At 40.9% G+C, this 21,024-nt stretch overlaps 3 protein-coding genes across 3 annotated transcripts in view; 2 read left to right on the forward strand and 1 right to left on the reverse strand.

The window, feature by feature from the left end:
* LOC308093473 (voltage-dependent R-type calcium channel subunit alpha-1E-like) overlaps positions 1–2,865 on the forward strand; it is a gene marked incomplete at its 3' end in the record, with an annotated part of 65,046 nt that extends 62,181 nt beyond the window's left edge. Inside the window, exons 44-47 of the mRNA XM_080439809.1 lie at positions 797–922; positions 1,427–1,562; positions 2,057–2,220; positions 2,353–2,865. Coding sequence (XP_080295935.1) covers positions 797–922; positions 1,427–1,562; positions 2,057–2,220; positions 2,353–2,865 — 939 coding nt within the window. The remainder of the gene's footprint in view (positions 1–796; positions 923–1,426; positions 1,563–2,056; positions 2,221–2,352) is intronic.
* Positions 2,866–8,870: 6,005 nt separating this feature from the next.
* LOC308094421 (RING finger protein 11-like) lies at positions 8,871–13,505 on the forward strand. The gene is made up of 3 exons (XM_080441066.1): positions 8,871–9,591; positions 10,173–10,342; positions 11,485–13,505. The coding sequence occupies exons 1-3, from the start codon at positions 9,478–9,480 to the stop codon at positions 11,654–11,656; spliced, it is 456 nt and encodes a 151-aa protein (XP_080297192.1). The 5' UTR covers positions 8,871–9,477; the 3' UTR covers positions 11,657–13,505.
* Positions 13,506–14,890: 1,385 nt separating this feature from the next.
* LOC308093474 (retinoid isomerohydrolase-like) lies at positions 14,891–19,893 on the reverse strand (the record flags this gene model as incomplete). The annotated part of the gene is made up of 14 exons (XM_080439810.1): positions 14,891–15,036; positions 15,334–15,445; positions 15,539–15,633; positions 16,031–16,145; positions 16,318–16,447; positions 16,608–16,747; positions 16,854–16,986; positions 17,146–17,227; positions 17,614–17,761; positions 18,081–18,222; positions 18,544–18,651; positions 18,794–18,944; positions 19,170–19,252; positions 19,883–19,893. 14 exons carry the CDS (start codon positions 19,891–19,893, stop codon positions 14,891–14,893), a joined length of 1,596 nt encoding a protein of 531 aa, XP_080295936.1.
* Positions 19,894–21,024: the final 1,131 nt, after the last annotated feature.

Raw genomic sequence — 21,024 nt, forward strand, 5'->3', positions numbered from 1 at the left:
CTCATGTTGTACCTTGCAATATGGATTTCTACCTGTGATTTAAACATTCATGAAATATCAAACAGCATGTGCCATTGCGTTTTGATGATTAATAATGACAGTATTGTGGATTCCCAGTGTTAATTCACTAATGCCTTGCAGAGCACGGCAGTGCTATGTCTCTCTCCTCCTGTCCTTAATTACATTTTTGGTCCCGTGGAGGTTCCAGTGGCCGAGGCAGGCTGCCGGCGCCTCGTCGTCCACGTTGTGTTGTGTCTATGCTGTCTGGTCGACTGCTCAGCAGTTGTATTTCTTTGGCTGGAGGAATGATACAAGTGTCAGCTCAAGTAACTGCATATTAGTGTTTGTCCTCCACTGTAAACTGTCACTGAGGAATAATGTCTTTGGCCCAGAGACGGATGATGTTGTCGCACTGTTTGTGTAGCGGTTGATGCATCAGGGTATGATCATGCATGACTGCATGTACTTAAAAAACAAAAGGAAATATTGATTTGGCCTTTCCCTGTTAACTGTTTTACTCATGTCACGGTCTCTCTCTTTCTGTTCTTCTCTCTCAGTCTATCTCTCTATTCTCTCATGTAGTATTGTGCTATTTCTGACTATTTCTCCTTGGAGTCGGTCTCCTTGTTATCGTTAGCTGTTACTCTGTCCCTTCTTGGCTGGAATGGCTTCTGATTGGATGGCAATCGTGATGAACTATGATAGATGGCCCAGTGATAAAAATAAAACGTTTACTGCCCTGCCCATTCCCGAAAGGGACATTTGTCACCCTCTCTCTGTCTCTGTGCTCACCTAGGTGGGGGCGTGCAGTAGTGTGATTGCAGCTACACTGGAGCTCCCACTAGGCAGGGGCCTGTGTATGCGGGCCTCTTCCATGCCCCGTCTGGCTGTAGAGTCACAGGTACAGCCTTCTGGACCAACATCCTAAGCCTCTGTGCTGGATCTTGAGGCTACGATGGCTGCATGGACTCATAATTCTTAAGTGCTTTGTATGCACGTGTCGTATGAAGAGAAGACCTGGGCTAAGCAATATTCATTGTGACATGGAAGATAATCGGTTTTCGGCCTGTGGCTGTCTTTTGCGTGTCTGATTTAGATTCAGTGAATGATTCCGAACTCAGCATGGTGTGGTCTTGGGATGCTGACACCTCAACTGACTTGTCCTTTTAAGTTTCATTGGTCATAAGGGAGGGAAAACCTTTGACTGGTTACAATAATATATTCTCTGTTTACCCAAACAGCATGGGCAGCAATCAAAAAGGAACTCTGCATGGATCCAGTATTGTATTGTGATTTTTTAAAAGCAATTAGATATGCTTACTATAATTTCCCTGCATTTATTGTGTGTATGTCTGTGTCTCTCCCTCCATTTTTTTTACATCTGTGTATTTACCTACATCCATATGTGTGCATGCAAACGCTTAAGCAGACAGAGGTTGCAGGTGGTTCCATGAAGCGCTCGGCATCCACTGTTGCGGACGAGCGGGTGAACGGTTTATGGCAGGAGGAGAAGAGCCCTGAACGGGCATATCGACCTCGTCACAAGAGCTACAAGGCTGCCGGTTAGTCATGTTCCAAAACCACTGTCACATCTGGTTAACTCTGTGCACGTGTGGTCTGCAGTGTTAATGTGCTTTTGTGTGCTCTATTTAGCTACCTACACTGTAAAATCGTTCATTTAGCTCAGAGTGTGCAAATGTAACCTGTAATGGGAGTCACAAATGGATAGGATTTTACTGTGTACGAATCCACTGTTGACTGCTCACTACTAGAATAAAGGTTTAATTGTAATTAAACTGATATATAGGACTTGGGCACCAGCTTGATGCTCATTACTCAAACGTATGTATTATTTGTATGTGAAGACTTTAAGCTAGCCATTGTCATATTCAATAGATATTTACCAGCCATTTTGTCAGAGATAGGGGTCACATTTTTCAATTTTGTAGTGAAATGTCATTGTATCAGTCTGTTTTCACCCCTCGCTTTACTCATGCCCTCTTCTCTTAATCCATCTCTTTTGCGGGACACCTCTATTGTCGCCCTGGTCCTCCAGTTTCTCGGTCTGACCGCTGGCATCAGGGGGACAGGGAGCGCGGCCGATCCAAGGAGCGGCGTCACCTCCTCTCCCCGGGAGCGTCTCGCTGTACTTCGGAGGAAAGGAGCCTTCAGCCCTCACGCTCATCCAGTGTGGAGAGAGCACAAACCGAGGATAAACAGGTAGCGTAAAGGCAAAGGGTTTCTTTTCACGTCATCGCTAAACATCCTAGTTAAGAAATGTACTCCCCTGACAATCTTGAGTGGACAACCTGTAGAATGATATAAGGCTGTGTTTTTTATTCCTGTTTCCAGGGCAACAGCTCAGAGAGTCCTGTCCCCTCCACTTCAGAGTCTAGCACCCCCAGTGGCCGCCGGCCTCTGTCACAGACCCCTACACACACTCACCCTCACATCTCCTACTCCCCTCTGGTGTGTCGCACACAAGCTTCCGTCGGCGAAGATGAGGACGAACATGGCAGCCCAGAGACTCAGAGAAGGAGCAAGCCCAGAGGGCCAGAGGGTTCAACGGGCAAGAGACAGAGTGAGGTGGTCCAACCTCACTCCCCGCCGCAACGCTACCCCTCAGAGCCCTTCCTCACCACCTCACAAGAGGAGGAGCACAGTCCAGACCCCATGGAGACGTTGACCTTCGAGGCCGCCGTGGCCCACAGCCTGGGACGATCAAACACCGTCAGCGCAGCGCACCCACGCTCGCGGACAGGCTGGCAGGTACCCAATGGGCACTTTCGGAAACGGTTGGCGCAAACCGTCTCCGTGTCTGGCTGCGATCAACTCAGTGACACAGAAGAAGATGACAGGTGCTAAGAGCGAGAGACAAAGCATGGGAGACCGGGGGTGGGGGGGCTGGCATGTTGTGGTGTTGGAAGGATTAGGAAAGATGTCAGAGGACGCTATACTTCAGTGTACAGAGTGAGGGACAATGTATTTCCTTTTTGCGTCATTGCTTCAAAGCTATGACATTTCTGGTGGTTTGTTAAAATATGAATAAAATCTACCTACAAAAACGGCAACACCAATGCTGATGCAGAATTTATATGTCCTCACATTTATTTATAGTAATACTAATAATGAATCTCAAAAAGCCATGGGATATGGTATAAATCAAAAATAAGTGAAAGGAATGAATAGAGTATGTCCTTTGTGTATAGATATTGTCATTTCTTGAAGGTATTTCAAACAATGATTCAGTGTTGCTTTTAACAGTGTATGTCTGTGGGATGTGTGAATATGTAACTATGTGCAAAAGGAGAAACTTTATAAACTATCTTTTGAATCAATGGTTTTGTAAATACACAATGTGATTGTCTCTCTGCTGTCACATGTTTTGCAGCTAGCGTATTCCTTTTACCTGATTGATGCAGAGTGCAGACGTCGATAGAGATTTGATCTGATCCCTTACAAGTCAATGTAGATAGTAATAATTAACACTCAATAATGCTGGATTTTATTCAGTCTGAATGAATGTGCTGGGGCAATTTCTGAGCCCAAAGTTGTATGGTGGACAACCCTTTTTTTGGTAACCCTGTTAGGATTGATGGTTTTTTGGCAAGAGAGAGAGAGATAAAGATTGAACAACCATAATAAGTTTGAGATGTGAATACCATAAGTGAATACATTCACACATACAAAAGAGGCTTTTTTGTTGGTTCGACTTTATTATCATAAAGTCATACCAAGCTTCCATCCATCCTTATATTATGTTCTTGCAAAGTAAATAAATAAAGGGCAGAATGAACATGAAGCAATTGCATTACAACCTATAACTTTCATTTATCATCTTTCTTCACAAACTGCATTCCCATTTTTGCATTTTTACCAGTTCAAGTAATGCAAGTGATGTAGATAACTGTGATATGGTTTCTAGTGGTTTGATTGCAGCGGACAATTACACTCACAGCAGCTTCAATCCATCACTTAGCTTTAACCATAATGGAAAAATATCAGACTCTGTGGCTGTTATAAGAGGGGAACATCTACACATTGTTACATTTATTGTTCGTCTCTGAAAATCTTTGAACCTGCTATCTTTCATGTGACTGACTACACAAGCCATGGACATGCTAACACTACGAAAACAATGTTTCCACCTTTGTTCTTTCTTAATATTCTATGAACCACTGCAGACAACTGTAGAACTATAGACTACACGACACACCATGACATCATTACTCCATTACTTACTAATAATGTACATGACAATTATGCTGTGATTTGAGAGAGAAATTAACCTTAGAAGCCACTGAGCTATAAAAAGGTAGAGGGATCTCTGGAATGTTCATTTTTAAGGTATTTTGTATTTATTTTTATTTGCCTGAAGAAGGCCAAGTCTGTGAAACTCACATAACCAAAAACATTGAGACTTGTATTATAAGTTCCTGGAATGCAAATAATTGTTTGGTTTTTATGTGTACAATAGTTGTATATACAAATAAAAGTGTCCTCAGTTGCACTCTTATAGTTGTGCCTTTCTCCATACTCCACAAAGCTAAACTGCTTATCATCTCTGTTAGCTTTTGAAGTTTTTAATTTGGCGATAATATTGATATAGGTATCGTCTAGTAGGGTAGGCTATAACATTACGTTGTAAGGCCCGTCATGATTAAGGGTGCATTTAAAGAGTTGATCAGAATGAAAAGCTCTTCGTCACAATTTTTTGGTCTAACACAGATATTTCACCAGCCTCCACATGACCTATTATCCCCAGTGATTCAGACTGACACACTTAAAGGGGAAATCCACCCATTTTCAATATTTAACTATGTCATTAATATAGCATAAAGGAGTTGTGTGGAAATAAGAAAAAATTTAAAAAAAAATTAACATTGCAAAAAAATTTAACATTGCAAAAAAATTAACATTGCAAATTACACTGTGATGACTCATCATGGTGTAATTTGCAATGTTAATTTTTTTGCAATGTTAAATTTTTTTGCAATGTTAATTTTTTTTTTAATTTTTTCTTATTTCCACACAACTCCTTTATGCTATATTAATGACATAGTTAAATATTGAAAATGGGTGGATTTCCCCTTTAAGTACAATGGTTTCCAACCTTTTGTCTTTGGAGCACACCCTCCTCCATCTAACAAAGCTGAGACCCCCACACGTGTGCACATGGACACGCACACACGCATGCTCACACAAACACACACTCACTTTAGTTTTTCAGACATCTTAACTATTAAGCCCTATACTCGTCTGACAAATAGCAAAAATAGCCGATCTACAAGCTCACAATGAGTCACATCATGACGCATTGTGAATTATGTTACATGTGGGACTTTGTTTTGATTTTGCATGTTTAAAATGAATCCATGGACGGCCGGGGGGCGGAGATCATGTTTTCGCCCCTGCCCGTCCATGCGTGTGTCAGACTAATCTCAGGCACCGCTTGACCGATCAGTGTGAAACTTTGCACACACACTCCCAGTAGGCTAAGGAAAGACCTCCATCCCCATTTTTCAAATTGGCTTCATGATGGTGCTATAACAGGCCACTTCATGTTTTGGCCTTTAACCCTTCATACTGTACGAAAGACAAAAGAAGGGAAAAAAAGGTTTCCCTGGATTCCTTGGAGTTGGACCATGACAACAGTGTTAATTGTGGCAGTTAATTTAGATTTAGACAAAATGCTTATTAGTTTCAGTCGCATTTTCTATCCTTGATCGTTTTAGTCTAGTTATAGTAAACTCAGTAGTGGTATTGGAAAAGTGGACAAAAAATAAATAAAAAAATCTTTAAACCAATTCAATTAGGCTGATACAGGTATTGGATATGACTGTGCCAACAGTATTATCATAAAATATATCAAATTTGAAGATTAACATTTTGGGATAACACAATACTACTAGCCTGTGTTACAATATTTTCACAAAATACTGCATGATCAGAAAATAGATAAAACAATAATAAAAAATCACACCCTGTGTGAAGTGGGCGGTGTCTTGCTAGCTAATCACAATACTGAATGGAGTCAACCAATCATGTACAAAAGATAAATACATTTATTGAAACACTCTTTATGATGGACGAAACCATAACTTGAAAAAAACAAATATTTGGTTTTTTTCAAGTTATGGTTGCTTATATAGGGCTATGCACATGTGTCATGTGACACTGGCCAATCACAGTCCTGAATAGACTGTGATTGGCCAATCACAGCGCAGGATAATTCTACAAATTTCCTGGGCCCAGATCACAGCGCAGGAAAATGTACATTTTTCCAAATCTCACTTATAGGGGCGGTTTCACCGCCCAAAAACATCTTAATAGCTTATTAACCACATGACTGTTACCCTGCATTTTTAGCCTTGGGATCTTTCAAAGCAATGGCAAAATTATAATGTACCTATACTGTACTGTACTGTTTTGGAATGTGACATATAGACACAAACACAGCCAAGGATTTCCTCGTAATGTCACCGTCAATACAGAAGACATAGACATACCCCGCACTGCAAACAACCCAACAACACAGTCCATAACCACCAAGCCAATCATGAACCAAAATCAGTGACCCTGTCACAGATCACAACCTTCAACATCAGCCACAACACAGCAGACATACTGTAGATATGTTATGTCAAAGCCCAAAACCTCTAGCTTGAACTTAAAAGGAAAGTGACCAAGAGTCATACTGTTCCCTGTTGCAACTCACTACCTTCCAACGGCAGACACAACACAACAAACAAACAAACTGTAGATTCACATCTGCATTCAATTCCAGAGCCAGAAACAGTCACTGAACATGACACAAAAATGACAGCAATAGTACAGCAGCTTGAATCACATTAGTATACACACCGCACACAACACAAGCAGCAGTACAGCAGCAGCAAAAGAAAAGAAGAAAAAAAGGTTCCTACTTTCAGCCGTTTTCTGCTTGACTTCATCAGTTGTGTACGTGTTAGCCAGGGTCAAACTTTGGAACCTATGGATAGAGAGATAGAGCCTCTCTCTATAGTTCATCCCCGGATGAGCCCTCCAGCAGTGTCTCCAGTCACGTCAATCCTCCATACATCTGGCTAGCTAGCCAGCATCTTCCCCTACTGGGAGCTCTCGATGTCAATGGCATTGACCGACCAGCCCCATTCTCTGCCATCTTCTCCCTCAAGAAGAGGGGCGGCCATAGCTGAGTGGTTAGTGAGCCCGCCTAGGGAGCCAGAGGCCCTGGTTGCCCCAGGTACGATTCCAGGCCACGCCAGCATATGTGTCGATGAAATGTCCCTGAGCAAGACTCTTAACCCCTAATTGCTCACAGGCCCTCATTGGAAACAAGCCCGCAAAGACTTTCATGAACGTCCTGTTAAAAGGAAATTATCCTCACCCTTGGTAGCCCCCCATACTGCTGTAGAGCAGGCTCTATAGAGCATGCTCTATAGAGCATTCTCTGTAGAGCATTCACAGCTGTATAGGAGAACGGACTCTACAGGACTGAGAAGAAGTGGAGCTTGATATGGTGGGGGGGTTGGACTTCCACAAACTGGCCATGCCATTCAGAGCGCTCCATGCAAGCGAGGGTGTCCCCCTGCAACACCCCTGCCAGGGATGCCAAACTCCTCACTGTTGCTGTCTGGGGTCATCACCTTGGCTCTTGTACCTTCTTCTTTTTTGTATCATCATCAAATGTCCAACTCCAACTCAATGTCGCCCAGCCATGCCTGCGGCTCAGGTTCCACATCAAAGAGGCCCCGGCCTCTGATGGTGGTCTATACAGGGGACAGGTGGTTAATTTATGGTCGGCAGTCTGCTCAAGCTCCCCACACTTGAATGCTGTGCCAGGCCATGTTTTCACGATTTTTCAAAAATAGCCAAAGAAATCTAAAATTAGTAAATGACACAGACGCTTTCCCGGTCCTTTGTTTGCACCTTCAAAGGGTCAAACAAGGGAATCATGTGACTTTGATTCCCTTCCCCTATTCGCTCATATAGGACATGACGTATGTGTCTAGGCCAGAAGAAAAGGTGTTGACCCGGCACAGATGTTAAGCCTGGTTGCGCGTGAAAAGAACCGATCTACAAGCTCACACAACGCGTCGCATCTGGACGTGCTGTGAGCTTGTAGATCTGAGCTATTTTGGCACGCGACACTAGGTGCGTAACTATCTGGCTGGTGGTCTCGTCGCTGTGAATGGGTTGTTTGTGTGTGTGTGTGTGTGTGTGTGTGTGTGTGTGTGTGTGTGTGTGCGTGCGCGTGCGCGTGTGCGTGTGTGTTCGTCAGGGGTTGCCTGTCAACAACACACTGCATTAGCCAATCACAACGCGATTGTCCCTCCAGGCGATGGGACGTAGACTACCCAAAAAAGCACAACAAATGAAATGCGCTACGTCATACAGCGTTGCCATGTCCGTTTATTATAAGCGACTTTGGGCTTGTGTTTTGTAAAGTCGCTTGTAAATATTGGCAGTTCGTGGGGGCTTGTTTCTAAACGTGTAGTTGCCTGGGCTAGTTTCCTAATGTTTTTTAAACCAGTCAAGGACCCCCAAATTAATATTGATTTGTCTATCTGAAAACATTTTATGCCAGGGACCCACATACAAGATTTATGTAAATGTTTCAAAAATATTCCTATAAATGAAAAAAAAATCATCCAAGATGTTTTTTGAAAATAGCAGATCTACAAGTTCACGTGACGTGACGCGTTGTAAGCTCGTAGATCTGCTATTTTCAAATAGCCAATGTAATATGTTTAAAGGGCGAAGGGCTCGCTTCTATTGGGCTTGTTTTCATAGACCCCCGGTTGCTTGTTTCTCTCTCAAAAGCTGGCAACACTGACGTCATATGCAATGGCCCGTCTGTCTGCTCGGGTAGAAGAAAGAGCTGCTATAACTGACAGACTCAACTGTTTTCATGGTAGTCACGAAGTTACAGGAGTCAGGGCTACATGTCAACTCCAAACAAACATTGCGTTTCTCAATATTAGAGTCGCCGACGCCGTCAAAGTGAATACTTTCCCGGAATATAGTTTTACAACCGAGGGATGAGAGATATTGTTGTAGTTGTGGTGGTGGTCACTCAGCTGGCTAGCGAAAAGGTAGCTAGCCATAGCTAGCTATAGTTCAGTGTGCTAGCCTTTAGCAGGGCAGTTCTCTTTGTTTTGAGATGCTTTCAGGTTGTCCGTGTTAACATGGTCACTGATGCCACCGACTGACTGACTGCTGCTTATCACACACTATTTTTAAGAAGATGCACAGGGCGTCCTTGACCATCGAACATTGAATTGTTGCGTTTTTAATATAATAGTGTCGAAGTGGTAGTGACAACATTGGCTTGTTGTTGTTGTTGTTGCTGTAAGCTGAACTGGCCCTCAGTCAAGAGCCCCCAGTTGAGCCGAATCAACTACAACGCTAACGTTAGGCTGGTTGATTTGCTAGCAAGAGCAAAGACCCAAGAACTAGGACTGAGAAAAGAAGGATATGGGCAACTGTCTGAAATCTCCGACATCGGACGACATTTCTCTGCTTCACGATTCCCAGTCAGACAGAGCAAGTTATGGCGATCCAGACCTGGAGCCCCCTCCACCTTACCAGGTGAGCGGAGCTGGCTTTTTATTTCCTTGAACCGTCCACGGTTGCAACAGAATGAACTTTTGCTTGTGACAACACGTCTGCCTTGCTATGAGCTACAGCACCAGCAGACACACCATTGTTTTTATATGAATTATGACAAGCACGTGAAATGTAGGAGTTGAGGCATTACATTTTCGGTTCCACAGATAAATATTGTAAAAATAAAATAGCAGACCTACAAGCTTTTGTGAGCTTGTAGATCGGCTGTTTACACAATTATTACCTCAGACTCTTTCTTATATTATTTGACAATTTGGCCAATGTTTGACCAGTTTTTATAGTATAGTTTGTTGATTACTTTTGATGCAGTAAGGGTCTTTTTTTCTTTCTTCCAGCTATTAAAAAGGTCTTAAAAGTCATTAAATTGTCACTTCACTGTCATCTGGGGACCCCCCCCCCCAAAAAAATCATGTTTTATATAAATTATTTATTGATGCCTTTATAGATGAAAATATTATCGAATTTCATTTGAAGAAAGCACAGATGCACATTTTGATGTTCCCAATTGATTTCTAAACTGTCCAACTGTATCTGTCTTTCAGGAGCAGGCTCACATGCCCATGTACCATCCCACCCCTAGTCAGTCCCGCCTGGCCACCCAGTTGACCGAGGAGGAGCAGATCCGCATCGCTCAGCGCATTGGTCTCATCCAGCACCTTCCCAGGGGGGTTTACGACGGAGGCCAAGATGGCTCAGAGAAAAAGATCAGAGAGTGAGTGTTTGGAAGTGATGCACCCCAACATCACACATTTTATACACTGTAAAGATCCTCAATGTTCAGTTAACTCTTTGAGTGTACAAATGGAACCAAATGGACCTTTACGGGTCCATTTGGTTTCATTTGTACACTCTGAAGAGTAAGGTTACAGAACCTAATGGGAACAAGGACTGGGTGATGTAGATCAAAATATCAAACAAATACCTCAATATCTATATTGTCATCATATTGTGGGGACGACTATTTATATATTTTTGTATATATATATTATATTATATATTTATTTTATTTATTTATTTATTTATTTATTTATTTATTTATTTATTTATTTATTTATTTATTTATTTATTTATTTATTTATTTATTTATTTATAATTTTTAATGACTAATCATCAGTAATGCCTATTTCATAACTAAGTGGGTAAAGGCAAATAATTAAAAAGTTAGAACAGTAAGTTAAGAAAGTTACATCACTGTAATGCAGCCTTTGAAATAAGGAAAAAACTGCACTTACGCCATATTACAATATCCTATATTAAAACTGTCTTAAGGCCAGCCGGCGGGCGGACGGACCTCTGTCTCGTTCATGTCACCATGACTCAGCCATAACCATATAACGAGTTCCCAATAACGGTTAGACATGATGCCATGTCGTCATGACACTGATGCCATGACGACACAATGAGGTTAAGACTCTAACCTCATCGTGTCGTCATGGCATCAGGCGCAAATAAATCACTCAGCTCCATATATGGGCACAAAAGGGGGCATGCCCATATATGGGCATATACTGATGACATCAAGGATCTCCATATGTGGGCTTTAAATGGACAAGGACTGACATATAAAGAGATATCCTTATATGGGCATAAAAGGGACAAGGACTGATAGATACTGAGATCTCAATATGGGCATATCGACGGTGCGACGTAGGTCTGAGGACCACATAGCGGTACAAATTCTACATGTGAACCTCTAGTGTCTTAAAATCCCAGACGATATATATATATATATATATATATATATATATATATATATATATATATATATTTATAGTGTCATATCACGATATCAATATAGTATTGACATATTACCCAGCCTTAACTTTTGTCATTATTGTTGTACACCCTTTGCAGGTGTGTCATCTGTATGATGGACTTTGTGTATGGAGACCCCATCCGGTTCCTACCCTGTATGCACATCTACCACATGGACTGTATAGACGACTGGCTAATGAGATCCTTCACCTGCCCCTCCTGCATGGAGCCTGTGGATGCCGCCCTGCTCTCCACCTACGAGACCAACTGAATAGCCTCTGTCTGACTCCTCCCCATATTAGGAACGATCCCCCAAACACAAACCAAACCACTGCCCTCTTCTACGCTGAGGGGAGCAGCAAGTTGTGTTGGGTGCTAACTAACTGAGAGACTATTTCAAAACTAGTGATTATGATCAACAAAATCACACAAAGAATGTTGGCCCTCTGTCCCCTTAGTCTTACACTGAATTAGCCGGCCTATGTTGATATAATTGGACATGGCAGTAAGAAACTATCTCTTATCAGGCAAGCGGACATGACTGTTTATATGTCGGTCACGCTGAAGTGTGTTTCTATGACACAGCTGATGGATTGCATTCTTGATCACGTGAATATTTGAGGTGAGGGATAGTTGTTGGGATGACTTTTCATCCCGAGCACAGCATGGATGACAAGTCCACCTGAGCAGGTCTCTGTGGTGTCCCATCCCAACTGACATTGTTCACCCGTAATAGCTGATTCATTGCAGGACAGGGCATATAAGCAATTGATAAATATTTTCCCATTAAGAAGTGTTAATAGTTTCCATTTGAGGCCTCTGTAGGTAACCATAAGAGAAGCACCTTCACACCAACTGGGTCATGTCCCCTAAAGACGCTGTCACAGTAGCATGGTAAAATGTCCTTGTTGTGTATACAGTAATGACTGAAGTTTACCCTGTTACAGTGTTAAAGAAGAAAAGCTTATTATTCTTCCTAGTTCAGCTTGGTATGTAAACAATGCAGAGATCATCCAAGTCCACCCTCAACTTGGTCTAAAGAATGAATGTGGGCTTCCCCCCCTCCGCATTCAGATTGTCCATTAGACCACGATGGCCCCACTGCCAGTCCAAACGGCCAGAAAAAGAGAGTTCAGTAAACAAGAAAACACGGTTTGAACTATCATTGTGTAAGGTTAATGTGTTTTACCATAAGAGGTGGAGAAATAGCTGTCAGCCAATGTAAAGGGCTCATTTCTGCATGGGCAGGCGGATCAGTTTAAAATTAGAAATGCTTGCACACACACATAATCTGATCCAGAGATTTGCACTTTAATTATAGGATAATAACGGAAACAATATATATATATATTAATATATATACCTGTAACCTTGCACTATCATTATTTCTTTCCTCTTTCTTTCCCTGCAATGCAGAAGTTACAATTGATAAAGCTATTATCAACTCGTCGCGGTGAAGTAATCCTGAAGATGTATTTCATGAGTTCTGTGATTGTGATTCAGTAGTGAGAGCCTCTGGTTCGTTCTGCCTCGTCTCAATCCTTTTGTGTGTTTTGCGTGCAAATAATGGGACAGAGGTTCGCTTGAAAATGGGCTAGCTTTAGAAAAGAATCATGCTACATGTTTACTTTTTACATCTTCTAAAGTCCATGCAATGTCACATTCTTTATTGCTATTGTAATACACTGTATGACTTGTGGTTGTCTTTTTCTTGATTTTGCAATATAGCAAATTTGGCTGCAGTGAATGGTTTCCATTTGATTTGTGGCATAGTTACATGATATTGTAGACTAGAGGTATCATTTTCTTGCTCTTTTGTTTACCTTCTACCTTAACATTTTTTGTTATACTTGTATAGACTAATTTGTATTTCAGAAGGTTAACCACCTTCAATATTTAACTATTACACTGGTTCATGTCTGACTATGCAAACCTCTGTCCCAACTGAATTCAAGAGTGGAATAGAGAGATGTCTCTTGTGGTGTGACAGTTACATTTGAGATAACACTTTCTCTGTTAAGCTTTCTTTTGCAGTGTTTGTATTTAAACTGTCTCTGAAAAATGTTCTCTTGTTTTTTTGGAAGGCTAGTCAGCCCTCTTGTAAAGCAAAATAAATCAGAAAGCACACACTTTGGTATTGCCTTATTACAAGTTAGAAATAAATTATGTCAAGGATCAAGCTCTGCATGTGCTAGCTGCCTACAAGGGAGGCTCAATGCAGGACAATGGTCATATTTATGGAAGCATGATTACAGTATTTCTAAAACTGTTCCATCGCTATACATTTATGCAATGCTAACACCAAGAAGGGGGCTTGAACACATGACTAATGTAATAATGGTTCTCCTTTCAATATAAAATTAGCCATGATATTCTTGTCATGCACAAATATATATGCATCTAAGATTACAACAGTTGAAAATCAGTGAGTTACTTTGATGCATTTCTGTTCTTGTCATTTCACCCACTGAAGATGGAGCTGCAAATGCAGGTCTTGACTCAAAAAACCAAACAGCTATCATAACTATGAGGACTGGTTTCATGCTGCAGTAACCTCAAATTCCCAGTAGGTGGCAACATGTTCTCATGCTACTTAAACGGAAGGTGTGGGGAATGGGGATTGTTACCAATCTTACCATGCAGTAAACGTTTTGTTTTTAGTTGATGTAGCCTAGTTGGGGTCATAATAATTCATGTTTCATTTCATGTCCGCATTAGCTGCAAACATTTTCTATTAGTATGTTCTCACTAGAGTGATTAGTTACTACATACCTCTTTGCTCCTGAGATTAACTTGTGACACAGTTAATCAGCTTTACTGTGCTGCAATGGCTCATTCAGCTAAGATCTGCATGGTTTTGGTGAACAACACTGACAGAAACAAAAGGTTTTTTGTGGAAAGATTACATTGAAAAATACCAGGCAATGTATATCGGCCTATAGTAATGTGTATAGCAATGTGTCGCTGTAAGCGTGACTGTTTCAAATGAATCCCTAATCCGATTTTGTTTGACACAAACACATTCAATCTCAAGAAGTTCTACCTGAACAATAGAGCACTTTGTACTGGTTGAACCTTAATGCTATTTCAATATGAACAATAGGAACTTGTGGCTTAAATTATTATTACAAACACATCCCAGTTTTAGCTAAGAAAATAACCAGCAGTTTTATTTTATTCAAACAAGGAGGTATTCAAGTGACAAGGAAAAAACAAATCCACTGATTTCCATTATTGGCACAACATTATGGTTGCATTGACTCTTGTTTGAGATTTTATAAACTTATATAAATTTCTCATACAGTGATCATAAAAAGGCCTACAAAAAGCCATCACCCAACAATGTCAGGTTTTTCACAGATGTTCAACCTTCCTGAATCAACATTACTCAGGGAAATGAAATACTTTTTATTGATCATGATATTGTTTATTCTTGTTTTAATGCAGAGTTAGTTGATACCATGGAATGGTTGACTTGTTTGTGTGGACCTGAGAAATGCCATGTTTATGGTTTGTACATCCCATGGAAGGTCACAGGCATGGTGGAGTCCACCTCTGCCCTGGCAATTTCGGTCAGATCCTTGGCATTGAGGATAAGCATATATCCTGGTCTCTGGGCGCCAGGGGCCACAACACAGGTCAGTATCACACCTGTAGGTACAGTACCAACAATCTTATTAGAATAGACAAATATTGTAATTTTCACCTCTTAACAGTCTCTACTTATCCACTTAAACCCTATATTCTTCCTTGACCATAATCGCCCAGGGTCTGTACTTACCCTCCCCTTTTCTGCACCTAATTTCTTTGGTGAAAATAGCAAATCAGCTATTTTCCCAGAATGTTCATCTAGTATGATATGCCTAGAATAGCAATGCTAAGGTTCAGGTGGTTATGTATTGTATGTTTATCAATCATTCTGTTTGATCTCTGTTGTGATTGACATACCATCGTCCTCGCCGGTAGTCCCAGGATTCTGCACAAACAGGGGTTCTGAGGGGTATGAGTCTGGCTCCTGCCATACCAACGTCTCCTTGGTCTTCACATTCAGCTTGACGATCTGCACACAGGTGAGTTAAAGGTTGATGTTTGTTTTATGTGCTCAGGCTGTCCCACTGACCACTGATTGACAACTTTCTTTTAATACACTGACCCTGTCAGGGATGAAATGGTTGAGACCCAGGCCGTAGGCATACGTGTAGTCTTTCCCTGCACACATCGGATAGTTGATCTGAGGGAACTCAAAGGCTGAAAGACACACACACACACACACACACACACACACACACACACACACACACACACACACACACACACACACACACACACACACACACACACACACACACACACACACACACACACACACACACACACACACACACACACACACACACACACACACACACACACAGGAATTTGAATATACTATCCATAGTAAACCACTAAGTCCACCATTAGGATATACAGGAGGGCATGCATAGCCATTGTTAAATAGGAATAAATAAATAGGAAATTAAATAGGATCATCAACGATTAATAAATAATAATAATAACAATGTTTTTCCATAACACCTTACAAATGAAAAAGTCATCTCCAGGTGCTTTACAATATTGAGAACATATGATTTGTAAACAATGTTACCTTGTCGAGGCCCAGAGAAAAGCACCTCTGGTTCCAGGAAGATGTGTCCATCAGAATGCATCACTGCTGTGGCTGTAGTGTACGGCAAGCTGATCAAGTTCTTCCCCTGCTCCTCCTGCATGACAGCAATGCATAGCAAAGGAAAAGAACAATTATAACATTGATCAAAACATTATCAGGATTGCCAACCAACCACATTGGCAGGGGGGGTATTGCCATAACAACTCAAATGTAATAGAAAGGTGGGAAATTGGAGGTCACACAGATGATTTGAAAAGGCGACTCACCTTGTGGATGTCCAGGGGAATAACGTATCTGCGCACCTCTGGCTGGGGTGCCATCATGGCCGCCTTCTTTACTTCATCCCAGTTGGCTCTCAGGTTGGCCAGCCAGAGGTAGTTGTATACAAACTCAAAACTAAAAGAAAAGAAAAGAAAAGAAAAGAGAAAAAAAAGATGAACAAAAGTCAACATTCTTCCCACATATATCAGCAGCTTTCTCAAGGGAACCTGCCATGGCTAGGAGAGTCTAAACAATGACATGTCCCTCAAGTAAAAAAAGGTGGTTAGATAACTACCCTTTCCATCCGCAGAGGTCCACAACAATGAAGCCGTTGTCCTCATAAGTGTTGATGTGATGGAACATGCCTATGGGTGCTCCCTTGAACCTGTGATCAATGTACTCTCCAGGGTCCTTTCTGGCTATGTGGAAAAGTGTCTGTAAAATGCAGGGTAAAAGCAGATACAGAGATAATATGATATAATACATTAAGAATGGTGCAAAAGAAGCCAACTCTGAACTTTTCTCATATACAAGTATTTACCCCCTGGGCCTCATTGGACTCAAAGCAATCCATGTAGTTGGAGCCTCGGATACTCCAGGCACTCAGGAACTTCAGCAGGTTGATTTTGACTGGGGTCTCCACAAAGACAAGGTAATTCTCCGACATGCCAAAGCTGGGATTGATAAAGAGAATATAAAAACATCCACCACCCCCACAATTAGCTCATCAAACACAATAATAATGTATGCATACAATTTTGCAGTAAGTTACAAATCAAACAGTTGATGCAATGTTGATGCAACATGCAGTGTTCATTAAGTAAATCGTGTACCTGTGCACATAGGAAGGCTTAAACCTCTCATGACTGGGGAACTGCACCACCACCTTGGTCTTCGGGACACAGTCAGACTTGTCTGAGGACACACAGGACAGGAGAGCTATTCAAAACAACTAGCAACTATTTGACTGGGAATATTTGTTCAAATCCAATAAAAGGGATCTAGAAAAGAAAGAAAACAACCAGCAAGATGCATCATCAGACAAGAAAAGCTTGTAGAAATATTTAATCACTTTCAACCTGACACCTCTATTTTGGGCATGGGCTATTTCCACGCAACACTGTCACTGGCAGATGAAGCAAAATAGGTCTTAAGTGGTTCATATATTTTAATCAGCCTCCTACATGATGTGTGAAGAGGTTATTTTACAGCTCTTTATCACAGCTCTCCACTTACACCATTAGGCCTGTTAAGACACCTTTGTATAATTTCCCTTGATAGCATAGTATCTCAATCTCCACCTTTCTGGGTGCCTGGGGTCTTGACAACGTTGTAGGCCAGCGTCGCTCCTTTCCCCATGCAGTTTCCAATGTTGTACACAGTCCCATCTTTCTCAATGTGGGGGTGAGCAGTCACTCCATTGACGTTGACATAGTTCATCAAATCAACCTGCACAGAAATTAAAGGGAGTATATGTTTTTTTTCATTTCACCCTGTAAAATCTTGAGTATCTGATGCATATTTACAATCTCAGAGATTAATTAAAACTCAGCAGGAGCGTATCTACCATGACCACCCTGCTTTGGGGCCCAGTGTTGGCTTGTTATGCCATTGAAACTCAGGATTTGCATATAATGGTGTAACAATCTACGTACATTTCACTTGGACAAGCAGTTTGTTTAATATGCAGGGTGAGTGTCATAAATTGTGGACATTTTTACTAGTTGACACCAGTATCTGCCTCTATGAGGTAATTATATTGATGTACCTTTTTCAGTGTTGCCAATGTATCAGTGTTGACTTTGGTGATAAAGTTGGTTTCCGTTACGGCGTAATAATCCTCACCAATTGGATACACATTCACCAGGCAATTGTCTGTCACTTCAACACCCTTGAAGTAAGAGAAAAACCTGCACATGGAGAAAAATATGTCACAGGTAATCACGACTAACATCATGAATGAAATCTGTGGTAGTTAAAACAAAGAAATATTTAGCATGCAGAGAGTAAAGCCTCTGAGATGTAGTGGAGTAGAAGTATAAAGTATCAATGAATGGAAATACTTAAGTAAAGTACCTCAAATTGTACTTAAGTACAGTACTTGAGTAAATGCACTTTGTTACTTTCCACCACTGGCAGAATTCATGATGGGAGTTCAATTGTATTACCGGGTGGGTAAAACAGGAGGTCACCATTTCTTAGACTTAGCACATAGTTCATTAGCAACAAACCTGGAGAAAATGTTTTTGCAGGGATCAGGGTAGGCAAAAGTGCCAAACTCAGTGATGACAACACGCTTCTCTGTGATGGCTCTCACGTAAGCATCTGTCTTGACAAACCTAAACGTAGCAGAAAAAGAGCCAAATTGAGGATTTACAATTCAATTCACAATTTACATTCCATCTACTCCATCTAATGGACAGAATCATAAAAAGAAATATGTCTCACTCGCCAATGCACTGAACAAGCATGTATTCTTACTTTCGGAAGTAGGTGACCTTCCCATCCACAAAATCAAACTTGTGCATCAGGGCTTGGCCATCAAAGAGGTGGTAGAAAGGTTCATCTCCAACCTCAAAGAGGCCAGGTCCTAAGCGGAGAAGACTTCCTTTCAGAAAGGAAGGGATCTTGCCTGTAGAACACCAATATAAATAAATACATAGTATCAACATGATAAGTAACAACAAACAAAAAAAGATTGTCGCTTGGGATGCTCACTTAGATTATGGTAAAGCATAGGCCCAGTTATTTAGGCCCAGTTATTTGGATGGGGGTTAAGTTGGTTAAAATATGAATGTGGAAACAACAATATGAAACGGCCTGAATGGCATTTGAAGGCTGAGAGATGCTCACAAACCTGTGATTACTGCTGGTATTGGCTCAGACAGCTCCTCACATGTCTCAAAGATCTTTTTGTAATTACCAGCTGGGTGTTCAAATCTGTAAAAGACAAAAAAGAGATTTATCAATCAAACCGCCAGATATCGCTACACAGTAATATCCCCAGTGTTCATCAGAGTGTACAAATGGAACATTACGTTAGAGTTAAATTAACGTCAAAGTCTCTCAGCACAACTAGTGGGTCTAAAAAGTTCAATATGACCTTCAATCCTCAAAGTATTCCTTAAATATTCAGCTGCATGTACATTAGGTATTCCTGTCAGTCTGGAAGCAGCAGGATAAAGTCACTTCATCTCAACAAATATCTAAATACTAAATTATGAAGCTGTGGAATGAAGATGTTAGTCCAAGTCTACTTTATTATGTGCTGTTTAATCTGAAAATATAAAAATGATGGTAGATTGTACGACAATGAATCATTGTCATTCAGGCACTTTTTACACCTGTTAACCTGTGATGTAACAATAAAGTTGAAGATGAGTTGAGTCAATGTCTTCTTAGCGATAGCAGGCATGATGCATATGTGCAAAAAAAATGTATTTGAAAAAGAGCAACTGAACATTGTTTATGCACTCAAATAAATTGAGAATATCTAATATATGAATACATGCAAAGTGAGATGCAGTATGTAATTCAATCAGGAATAGGTGATATTAATTGTTAACTCACCGGCTGACCATGGTTCCTTCTTGCTGGGAAAACAGACAAACACTCTAACAAGTATCCTCTGGTCACTTCTGAAATGGAAGTCATGGCTCTCCCGGTGGATTTAGGGTTTTTATACATGCTGCCCCTCTCCCAGTGCCCTACACCATTCCCAGCTGGCCAATCATGTTGCACAGTGAACAAGAAATCCCATTACCACACCATTTGCCAGCTGACTCATTGGCTTCCCTTTTGAAACCGGATTTGTGGCAGTGAATATTTCACACAATTAGAACTACGTCTGGTAGCGTTACAATGTGTTGCAATAGTACATGTGATTTTTCAATAGCTTCAATTGTTTGCATTTAGCCCAGCAAGCTATACTTAACATGCCTTACATGTGCAGAGGTACCGAATAGCACTTACACGATGTCTGGGCTTACATTAACCACTTAAACCCCAGCATCTGTATTCTGGAGAAATATTTAGCTGAAAATAGCCGATTTATAAGCTCACAAAGCGTCGCAACTCATTATTTAGTATAGAGCAAAAACAGAAAAGTCACTATAGTACAGAGCCCTGATGGACTCAGATCCGGTCAACCAAGTATTGGGTTTAAGTGGTTAAACTGCATGTTATCCCTGAGATGTACCATCTATTTGTGTGGCAAGTATATATTAACAGTTTGTATATATGTAAAATGCTTACATTCTGTCTATTAGAAACCTGGAAATAATTATGTTGTTATTTTGTGGGAAAGCACTGGCTACTATGCTTCACGTTCTAAGGCCCTTTTTATGCTTTCTGTTCCAATGTGCAGAATGACTTAAAACTTACTGAATCCCAAAATTATTATTATTATTATTATTATGGGATCTTTCAGACAAATTATATACCAAAAAGCAAACAAAAAGGCAAAAGCAAAATTGTTAAATAAAGGGTCAAATATATTTTCATGGTCTTTTGACCAACATTACTTTTGGATAGCCCTCTGTTTGCTACACAGTTTGTTGCCTAGTAGCTGTTTTGGATGGTAGTAATTGGGTGAAATTTGCCTGTTTTTCTATGGTCTGAAACCTAGACTGCCTGCAGTGGCTCCTCTCAAAGCAACTATAATCCAGGTACAGGGATAATACTCAGCATGGGCTGAACAAAGGCCATGTTGT

This window comes from Gymnoscopelus braueri, assembly GCF_963280865.1.
Source record: "Gymnoscopelus braueri genome assembly, chromosome: 10".
Lineage (NCBI taxonomy): Eukaryota > Metazoa > Chordata > Actinopteri > Myctophiformes > Myctophidae > Gymnoscopelus > Gymnoscopelus braueri.